At 44.1% G+C, this 11,451-nt stretch overlaps 1 protein-coding gene across 8 annotated transcripts in view; it reads right to left on the reverse strand.

Moving 5' to 3' along the window:
• The window catches only part of Abcg3l1 (ATP-binding cassette, subfamily G (WHITE), member 3-like 1), a 54,207-nt gene extending 42,759 nt beyond the window's left edge, over positions 1-11,448 (reverse strand). For 4 of the 8 annotated variants that reach the window (XM_087582399.1, XM_087582395.1, XM_087582397.1 and 1 more), the window contains exons 1-6: positions 11,376-11,448; positions 5,762-5,895; positions 3,751-3,972; positions 1,571-1,630; positions 602-716; positions 1-115 (exon numbers count right to left, since the gene is read on the reverse strand). The exon at positions 1-115 is cut by the window's left edge and continues 38 nt beyond it. In XM_087582399.1, coding sequence (XP_087438525.1) covers positions 1-30 — 30 coding nt within the window. In that variant the 5' untranslated portion in view covers positions 31-115; positions 602-716; positions 1,571-1,630; ... (1 more) ...; positions 5,762-5,895; positions 11,376-11,448. 8 annotated transcript variants of the gene reach the window in all.
• Positions 11,449-11,451: the final 3 nt, after the last annotated feature.

Consider the following 11,451-nt stretch of genomic DNA (forward strand, 5'->3'; position numbering starts at 1 on the left):
GCACCTCATTGATCCTCCTCCTTTTTTCATCTCTTGTTACAGTCATTGGAAGTCGGAGAGCTGCTGAGAACTCTAAATTGTCTCTCACGGTCACTGTGCCCAACACCACATCATTCTCAAGGGCAAATGGAATTCTAATTAGATATACTTATCACTAAGACTATGAAAGTGTAACCTAGTCCACACAAACATTATGAATGTAAGACATGATTTACATGATGTAATGCTCTACTTAAAATAAGCTTTCGATTTCCCTAATCCCAAACTCAGAGCCTGACTCTCTTTTTTGTCCCCCTCCCATTTGCCTTCCAAGAAGAGGACAGGAATGTTGGTGACTGCTGCCTGCGTTGTTTGCAGAAGACATGTTCTAAGGAGTGGAGACAGATGAAGAAGGGCAAACGTGGCCAACAGCCACAGCTGCAATTACTAACACTGTACCACAGATGTCAGGCTCAGGTTAATGAGTCCCTATGAAATGTTGGCATAAAAAAAGTGGGGCCTAGGAGTCTCATCTAGTTAAATGGAAGGGCACAAGTCTATAAGCTGGGTATCTGTCTCACATAAGCAAAAGAAATTTAAAATACAACCCACCAACACTTACTTGTGGTATATAACCAGATGTACATTTGAAATTAGCAGGTCGAGGTTTACCGTTTATCAAAATATCTCCTGATAATCCACACGGATCTCTCCTTGCAGCTAAGACATCTAATAACCTACAAAGGGTTAATTATAGTGTGTAGTTTATTTTCTCCCTTCAATGAAAACAGTCATCCTTTAGCTACTCAAAAGAAAAATCCTACATCTTAAATAAAGCAGAATCATAATGTAGTGAACAAATCAAGTTTAAATAAAATCACACAACGTATGCAGGCACAAACACAGGCTCCCACAGGCACACGCACATGCACACATACGTCTTCGTGTTCGTGGTGTGCTATAAAGCAGCCCAGAATTATGAATGTAAGACATGATTTACATAACTGCCCCTCCCTGCTATCTGACCTTAGAGACTGACCCCGGTAATGTGCTGCTGTATTTTGAGAATTAGGTGGGACTGGAGAGATGGCTCAGTGGTTAAGAGCACTGACTGCTCTTCCAGAGGTCCTGAGTTCAATTCCCAGCAACCACATGGTGGCTCACAACCATCTGTAATGGGATCCAATGGCCTCTTCTGGTGTGTCTGAAGACAGCTACAGTGTACTTATATATAATAAATGAATAAATCTTTTTTTAAAAAAGCCATTAAAAAAGAGAGGCCTGCGGATGCTTTCTTGCCCTCAGAAAATGTCTGCTACATCTTTCTATTTCAGGACTCTCCCTACCTCATGAAATAATAATAACATGTATGAATACCATGGGCCAAACACTGTACCATTTCCTATCAGCAAAGTGGACATAGAAAGACCTTCTGTTCATTGTGGAAAATGAGACACACCCCTCATGCACATCACAGCACATAGGACCAGCCTAGCTGCAGTGACAACACTTAAATAACACCCATGATGGTGACTGGTTTAGAGCACGTGAACTGCATACAGAGGGCTTGCTATGTTTCAGTTATACTCACAGAGATCTGCTCCCATCCTGAGGTCCCATAATGGCATTGAGGCCAGGTCCCATGATCCCACTGTAAACACAAAGTCACACTGATTTATTTTTCTGATTTGAAAGTTACGTTAGCTCAGGATCTACACTGAAAACTCTCATTGAATTTGGATGGAATTGTAGACAGAACGTAAGGACAAACTGATAATTTTTAAACGTTAATAGAGGTCTATGATTTAGAAAGATGTCAACTGCTAGTGGGAATTCATCAGAAAATGTCTCAGATATCACAGAATCCCCTTTGTTTATTATTTAAACCATTTGTCTTCTTTGAAATGCAATGCATCTAAGATAAATGTTCTTTGAAGGACGTAGCCAGTTCTCATGAAGACTCCATTACACACACAGCCTTTATGTGTCATGGCTGTGACAGCTTCCTGCTGATGTGTGATGGTCACCGTCTTCACAACCCTGCTTGCGAGTCAGTGAACCTCTACATGAGGACCCAACGATTCTTAGGGTATTGGAAGCTCTGACATTGCTATTAAAATGGAGTAGAACCAAAATCGATATGCCTTCAGTAGAAATCCAAAGACTAGACAGAAGCACTGCAGAGGATAGGAAAGCTTTGCCAGGATCAACACTCAAGAAAACACCTGAATCAAATAGAAAGCAAAGATCTACCTCCCACAAAATGATGGCTTCTTCTCTGACACATAAATTAGAATACGCGGTTTAGAATGGAAATCCATCGCTCAGAGCTAGGGCATTCCTTATTAATGCAGAGACAAAGCACAAGCATAAATCAGTCTCAGAATACTGATTGATTGCTTCAGTGTAGTGAAGATTCAGACTGAGAAGGGCACATTCTTACAGAAGCTCAGTTCCCTTCCCACTCGTCCTTTCACATTCAGATGATGTGTCAACCCTTTGCTCTGTCCATGTCCTTCTCAGTAAGAAATGGTGGTAGTTGTAGGCAGAGGGGCAGGAATGACCAGAGCCCAAGTACAGAGCGTAGGGTTGGGTGTGGAAGACAGAGGGTGTGTAGACTGAGCTGGGGAACCTTGGTACGCATGCTCTCCTTAGGATTTGTTATGGGCTACTCTCTCTGCTTTGTGGAACTCTGTTTCCACATTGCTTTTGCTCTTTCTAGCTCTCTGTGAACTTTGAGCAGATACATCAGGCCCTGACTGTCTGCTGTTGGGACTTCCCTCATTGCTCCCATCTGGGTCACCTGTGATTGACCCAGTCAGCAGGCTGGAAACTCACCCTTCAGTTTTGGGAGGGCCGTGTGCATACAAATGTACACAATTCTTTTAGACCTTCAAATTTCTAGAGTTTAAATTTCCCTTTTCATGCTTTGATTTTAATACTGTCTTCAGTATTACTTTTTCATCCCTAATTTTATTGAATTGCAATCATTTATCGTGTTCCCTTTTGGTACTATGTCTAGGGTTTGTCAAGTTTATTTGTATTTCCAAAGAACCAACTTCATGTGTCACTAATCCATTAATGTTGCTCTTTAGTGTCCACCCCCATTAAATTCACTGCGGTCATGAACCTGTCTGTAGGTAGAACAAGGAGAGGCTGGATTGATGGGGTAAGCACCTAAGTTAAGCCACCAGAACTAACATAAAGTTGGACGCAGTAGTGGGTATCTCTAAGTCCAGTGCTCTGTTAAGAGAGGAGACAGAGACAGGAGAATCCCCAGAAGCTTGCAAGGTGCTAGCCCAGCATACACAGCAGTGAGCAATCAGAGACTCTGTGTCCAACAAGGTAAAGGTGAAGATCAATGCACAAGGCTGTCCTCTGAAGATTTAGGTCAAGGATGTGTAATAGCATCTGCACATCTGTACCTGTGTGCACGCACACACACATATACAACCACATATGCAGACATACATTATACACATGCATATACACACACACAAATAACACACATCCACACACACCGGCATCCACATACTTACACACACACACACACACACACACACACACATACAGACACACACAAATATGCACAGATGTATAGACACATACATACATGCATACTCAGATACACTTATACACACACATATACACAAACATACACACACATGGATACACTTATACACATGCACACACAGCTTATTTATAGAGAGGTAGTCTGTGTTTCTTGAGAACATTATTCAATACAGTGTTGTCTTTAGCTCATGGACATACCTGATGCTCGACAGTCTTTCCATCACACGTGTCTGCTGACGAAGTGGAAAGCTGCTCTGCACTGTTTCTCTGTAGCTGATGTTGTGAAAACTCAACACAGCCTCTTTAGTCAGTGTCTCCGGGTCACTGGTGTTTGTTTCGGGAAGGTCACCTTGACGTCTTTCTATCATTGGGATTACAATGGGGTCGTTACTGGAAGACATCTTGAGAGGTTCTTCCTTCCTGCGGAAGGAAAAGCAATAGCAAGTTGAAGGTCCAGACAAACAGTCATAACACAGATCCTCGCACTCACTGATGGCTTTCAACTGTGCTGCCATAGGTAGACTCCTTTCTCATGAACAGTGCATAGCTCTGTGATTACCTGAGGACCCAGATGAGAAGCAGATATAACAGAGTACATAGACCCCCATTAGACACCATGTTCCTAAAAAACAAATGAGCAAATTGAACTAAAGATAAAAGTTACCTGTAATTAATACAGAAAGGGACAGATAAGGGGGCAGATTTGTCTTATGTCAAAAGCATATTATGACACATTATAAGTTTAGAGGAAGAATAAGTTTAGAGAAAAATAATGACCACCATTACCACATCTCCTGTTTCTGTCTGTCTGTGGGTTGGTCTGTCTGTCTGTCTATCTCTGTGTGCGTGCATATGTGTATTTGTGCATGTGCATGTGTGTGTAACTGTGCATGAGTGTGCGTGTGTGTGCATGTGTGTGTGTGTGTGCGTGTGTGTGTGTGTGTGTGTGTGTGTGTGTGTGTGTGTGCGCATATATGTTTAATTTGGGGACATGGCATAGTCAGTGGAACTGAATGGTTACCAGGAAAAGTCTTGCATGATTCACAGCTTCTATAATTCTGGTCATTAGGCTTCTCCAGCCAGCCATGGGGATAAACTTCAAAGCTGCAGATAGTGACTAGTGAATGTGTGAAACAGTTGAAAACTCCATCTTCATTAAAGCTGGTTTTCCTTTCTAAAAGCTGACACTGTGGGTGCTGAACTGTCTGTCTGGGATGGACCAGACTCTCAGGCAAGCCTCCTCTGAGAGCAGCCTCAGAGCAGACAGGGTGGGAAGCAGCCGCATGAAGAGTTCTGACTGCAATAACCAAAGCAAGCCAGCGAGTGAGGAGCAGCAGAGAGGCCAACCCTGCCCCCTCTGCCTTCCTCTCCTGCTACAGTCACACAGAACCACCTAGGCCCAGGGCAAACTCCAGAAAGGGCAAGAAAACAGAACCTGCTGAGCACATCTGCCAGAAGCTTGGTTATTTCCCAGAAAAACTAAGAGCAGTCGGTCACCAGGCAAAAGTGGAGCCTCATAGCTGTGGCTCTGAAAACCCCGAGCCATCCACAGTTTCGATTATAAATGTCTAGCATGTCAGGAGACATGGCCGAATATTCCAATATTGAGACCATGCAAGTTCAGGAGTAATAAAGACTGTGGCTAGCAATCATGAATGATAGGACAGTTGATGGCTTTATGCACAGAAAGAAAATACGGATTTCTTATCACAATAAAAACTTGCTTTGAACGCAATTGCGATTAAGATTTCAATAAACGCATTTAGCATTAACCATTTAAACACTGACACATTAACAGGAAGACCTGGAGGAGCACAGGACTGATACCGAAAGGAAACCCATTCTGGGTGGGAATTATTGTATGAAAAGGAAGCTCCGGGTTGGAAAGACAGAGTCCTGCGCGGGAGCCTAAGAAGTGTGCAGGGCTTGAGGAAAGGCTCTGAAGTCCCTGAATGCCTGTGGAGGGGAAATCGCAGAACACAGATTACACATGAAGAATCTCAGGCCTGGGCCTGAGAGCGCAGGTCAGTGCAGAGGGCACCTTCAGCATCTGTGAGGCCTGGGCTGCAACTCCAGGGTAAAACAGGCTGCCCTGCTGATGTCAGGCTGTCAGGAGACACTGTCAGTCTCATGAGCCTTCAGTGTAGCCTGGATGTTCAACCTCCCACTGTCCCCTTCTGCAGTCAGAGCAGTACCGAAAATAACTTACTGAATCAATCTCTGTCAGTACTCAGATACACGTACTTCAGTCCACAGGTCGGAACTATTGGACAGCAGGACATTCAGATGAGGCATCCACTTCTTTAATTTCCCAGCAACTTTCCTTTTCTCTAAGGCCTGTGGCTTTTGACAAGTACAGCAATGTAAAATTTTTATTCCAACCCTAAGTACCAACATTGTCTCTCAGACCACAGACTGCACTTAACACAGTGGCAAACAGGATCACCAAGAAAGCGTGACAGTGGAGCAAAGTTCAGAGCAGACTGTGGGAGGCAGAGGCAGAGCTGATACACATGCAGAGATCTGATCTGGAGCAAGGGAGCCAATAAATCCACAGGGGTCCAAGTACAGTGTCCGTTCACGGTACAGAGATGGTTCAAGGTGAAGATTGCTTCAAAGCTGATGATACCCAGCCTAAGGGGTCTGAACGTAAGAGAGCTCAAGTGGGCCATTTCAAGTGGTGCTGATCACGGTCAGCAGAAATCCCGAGGATGGACTTCTCTGTTGCCTGTGTATGTGGTGATGCACACGTCAGGTGGCCTGGTGGTGGCTCAGTGGGGACCCAAGAAAGGGCATTGCAGTGCTCATGGCCCTGGTGTTTTGGACAAGCATTCAAGCTTGGTTTCTCTGACAGGGTCTTCAAACATCTGCATGTCTAGGTGTCCTGGGCTCAATGTGTTCATAGGTAGGAATCATATGTCTACAAATTATTTGACAATCTGTTTTTCTGTGCTAGGTACTTGTACACATACAGTACAAAGTCGTTTTACCTTAACATTTGCTTCCAAAACAAAGCGAACCACTGCTTTATAAAATGGAGTCACTCATGGTAAGGCTTACTCTGATAATTACTGTCCTACATAATACAAAGAAACACAGAGATGGGCACAGCCCAAGTTCTACCCTATTTCTCAGATGGCCAGTACCAGGAGCTTCTAAGTTCTGAGTTTGACTGTCGTGGGATCCAAAATCATCCAGCAGAAGTCATGGTGCCCTGAGGGACACCATGAGGGACAGTAGCAGAAGTGGGGTGACTGACAGACACCCTCATGGCTCAGGCTGTGGAGGAATGAGGACAGGAAGCCCTGCCTCCTACAACCAGGAACAACATGGCTCCTGTGGATGAGTGCTGAGCCTGAGAGGTCTGAGCAGGTGGCTGGCAGACCCTTGGTTTCTGAAACAGCCTCATGATGCACGTTGTATGCAGCAGATAGGGGCTGAGAGCTCTGACCCCTAGTTACAAGGATTACTCAATTCCCACAGCTTCCTCCTCACTGTGAAAATCTAAGGGCCCCAGGACTCCTGCTCCTCATTGCAGAACGCCAAGCTCTGTTTGCCATCTCCACTTCCCCCAAAGCAGCTGTGAGACACAGCTTTGCCTAGACAAACCCCACAAACTGAAGTGTTTACATAGACCACAGGGCACAGAGACTTCTGGGTAGAAGGAAAGAGGTTCATAAATAAGGGAGGTCAGCCATGTGAACACTGCTCTGTTTTTACAGCACCTGAGTATTATGTGAAGCACCTGAGTACTGTGCGCAGCACCTGAGTACTGTATGCAGCACCTGAATACTGTGTGCAGCACCTGAGTACTTTGTGCAGCACATGATTACTGTGTGTAGCACCTGAGTACTGTGTGCAGCACCTGAGTACTGTGTGCAGCACCTGAGTACTGTGTGCAGCACCTGAATACTGTGTGCAGCACCTGAGTACTTTGTGCAGCACATGATTACTGTGTGTAGCACCTGAGTACTGTGTGCAGCACCTGAATACTGTGTGCAGCACCTAAATATTGTGTGCAGCACATGAGTACTTTGTGCAGCACATGATTACTGTGTGTAGCACCTGAATACTGTGTGCAGCACCTGAGTACTTTGTGCAGCACATGATTACTGTGTGCAGCACCTGAGTACCATGCACAGCTGCTGAGTACTATGTGCAGCACCTGGGTACTGTGTTCAGCTCCTGGGTACTGTGCACAGCACTAACCTGTAAGATGGCAACGGAAAGCACAGAGACACACCAGCTAGGATCCTGATGCCCCCAGTCATGGAAAATTCTCTGAGAGCAACGAGAGGCTCTTCCAGTTCTCTGCCTTCCAGATATTAAATCTTTATGTGTTATTTTAATATGTTACACTATTCAAAGTTTTTATTAGAATATCTTTAATATTTTAAGATCTTTGTATGTGTTTACTTAATCTTGATGTTAACTCTGAGACAGGGTCTCCCTGTAGGGCTCAGACTTGCCTCAAATTTGTGATCCTCCTCCCTCAACTTCTATGTGTCAGGACAACAGACCTGCGATTTATCTTATTTACACAGTTTAAACTTTTGTAAGTATATTGTTCTTAATCTCTTGTTCTTTTCTCTTCCTCTCCTTTTTTCTAGTCTTTCCATGTGTTTTTATTCAATTATATTACTATTGTTTTTACCTTTATCAATTTCAACTTCAAGTTTTATTCTAAATTGGATTTGCCCAACACTTTGTTGTCATACTTGTTTGGTTGCTTTGGCTTGATTGTTTTAGACAGGGTTTCTCTTTGTTGACCTGGCTGTCCTGGAACTCAGTCTGTAGACTCGCCCACTTCTGCATCTCAAATTCTGGGATTAACGGTGTGAGCCACCATTGCCTGTTCATAACCTACTTATGCCCATCCTGATCATTGTGGGGAAGTAGGATCTGGTATTGTTGTTACTGTGGTTTATTTTCTCCACTCTGATGAGTGGTGGGAGTTAAGCGCTCAGAGCAAGGATGCTTGCTTGAGAAAGCCACACATCAGTGTGTGAAACATATTCACTCCCACAATTGCACAAAACACAACAAAAAAACACAAGACTGGGTGGAAACAAAGTAACACAACTTCCTGGAAAGATCATGACTTTTGTGTCAGCATCTAAAAATAAATGTATTTAATTAGGTAAATATTTAACAAATCATTAAAGAGGTTAACTGAGAGTGGATGGCAACTTGCACAAGATAAACAACTGAAGGAAATAAGCCAAAGATAACAGCATATAGTGGATGAGTAATAAATACTGAATTTCACAAGATAGAAATTTTAGAAAAGTTTGCACATAAACTTTTAAAAATTCAGGAGAAAGCATCTACAACCAACTAAATGAACTGAAACGTAAACAACCAGGGTTTCAAAGTCAACGTGATGAGTTATTGCTCTCAAAAAAGAATCAAAAAAAATTATGATGACCTCCAGGACATGACTGAGAGATCAAATAGGAATGTTTTTATTAGAATAGAATGTTGGAATATAGAGTAAAGATGTAGGAAACCTATTCAGTCAAACAAAAATCACAAAGTGTCCTATATCTATTCAAAGATGAGGACATCCAGATTTGGAAATAATCTACACCACCACATTAGCATGACCATAAATAACTTTGTCATATCACACTCTAGGCAAAATCTCAAGGATGCAGTACAAGAGAAGAATGCTGCCAGGTACCACACAGAGGAGCCAAGGTACTTACAAAGTCCCCGACTGGCAAACCATTGAGAACAACAGTGCGTTCCTTGATAGAAATCCCCGAGGCCAGAGCACGGAACGATGCACTCTGAGCACTCAGAAAATAACTGAGAGCCAACATGGTGGCTACACACAAAAGTGTCCTTTATAAAGACCTTCAGGATGGGCGTGACTAGTGCAAAGTGTGACCACTGAGCCAGCACTGAAGAAGGTACTTACAGGAAAATTCTAAACACAAGAAAGAAGACACAAAGCGACAATCAAGAGTGCAGGAGAAATAAATCTCGAGTTCTAAGGAACCAACAGTAGTAACTTGGTAAGCGCTGGTGAGCTTTTCATCCACGTGACGCACACTGGAGTCACCTGGGAAGAAGAGACCTCAGGTGAGCAATCGTACCCATCAGGTTGGCAAGGCTGTTGGCGAGTTTTTGATGGATGATTGATGTGGGAGGGCCCAGCCCACTCTGGGGTCCTGGAGTGTTTAAGAAAGCAGGCTGAGCAAGCCATGAGGAGCAACTAGTAAGGCGTATTCCTCCATGGTCTCTGATTCAGTCCCTGCCCGAGTTCCTGCCTCGGTGTCTCTCAGGGATGGATTGTGATGTGGAAGGGTTAAGCCAAATCAACGTTCTCCTCCCCAAGTTGCTTTTCATCGTGATGTTTTACCACAGCAATAGAAAGCAAACTAACATCGAGACAGCAAACCTCTAAGGGAGAAGGGGGAAAAAAAAAAAAGAAGCCGAGGCAGAAAATGCAAAGAGGGAAGAAGCCCCTTCAATTTCTTAGATTTCATTCATCACAGATTTTAACCCTGACTCAAACGTACATAGAATTGAAAAGCAAAAATCAGTAAGCAATCACTGATTGCAGCAGGAACTCATGGAGCTGGCAGAGGCATACCAAGACTGAAAGTGAAAGACAGAAACGGAGTTTTCAGCAAAGACTCCAAAGCAAGCAGGAGCAGCAGTGGTCGGACCCAGCAAAGTGGACATCCAGCCAAAGTCAGGCCAAACGCAGACGACCACGTATTAATAATGGGAACACTCCATCGCAACATCTCACAAGTCAAAAGGTAATTTCTGGTGTCCCATCTGATCATGAGGAATCGGACTAAAAGTCAAGAGGAAAAGAAAGCACATGACACTTGACAGTATGTGTGCTTTGCAAAAAAGCCAATTTAAAAAAAAAAAAGCGATTCAGCACGGAACACGGTCAAGAATAGAATGACGTCATTCTCAATAGATGGAGACTTTGAAAGCCCGAACTCATTCTTGATTAAAGCCATGAACACACCAGGAAGAGAAAGCTCACACCTCAGATAATCAAGGCTAATGCGAGAATCCTATCATTACACTCGATAGGGAATGAGTGAAATTACTTCCTCTAACATCCACATGGGGCCGAGGGTGATCTTTCCATCAGGTATTATCTAAAACAGGCTTGAGTCCTCAGAGCCGTAAGTCAAGAGAAAAATACAAAAGAGATACAAACCGGAAAGGAAGGAGTCAAATTACCCTATAAGTAGATGAGATGCTTCGATATTTAAAATCCCTCGGGACTGGCAGAGCGCTTGCCTGGCATATGCAAGGCTCTGGACTTGATCCTCTGAAGCACTTGTGAAGAAAAAGACTCTTAGAGTACCATCCAGAATGCAGCAAGACAGCTCTGCAGGTAAAAGTGCTGTCTACACAAGGCTGATCATCTGCGTTACAGCCCATGAGTTTTATCTACAGCCCCATGCCTTTGTAATCGCCAGAAAGCTGAAGGGCCATCTACCCTGGAATACACACACAACTGACAGAAACGCAGAAGAGGCTGTGCCTCAACAGCTTGGGAGAAAAGAACTGACTTTGCAAGTTTCCCTATGATCTCCCTCCACACAGCTTTCAGCCCCGCCCCTCCCCCAGACCCTGAAAAGTCCCAGAAACCCTGCTGAAAAGCATCTCCGGATTTAAATAAGCAGCCTCGGTGCTGGAAACATGCTTGCGCACCTCTGAATGTACCCGGAGCCACAGACTGTGCACTGTAAATTGGAGAGGTGTCTAATGTTAATTCTGGAACAGCAAAGCCAGCCCTGCTCTCCCACACTCACTGCAGGCAGATGCAGGGAAAGAGGACTCACCCAGCGGCTCAAGGACCTGAAGCCTCCGACAGAGTCCCTTGCTTCTTCCCAGAGGCTGCCAAGGAAGGAAAGTGAA

Source organism: Rattus norvegicus, chromosome 14, assembly GCF_021556685.1.
Source record: "Rattus norvegicus strain SHRSP/BbbUtx chromosome 14, alternate assembly SHRSP_T2T, whole genome shotgun sequence".
NCBI classification, from domain to species: domain Eukaryota; kingdom Metazoa; phylum Chordata; class Mammalia; order Rodentia; family Muridae; genus Rattus; species Rattus norvegicus.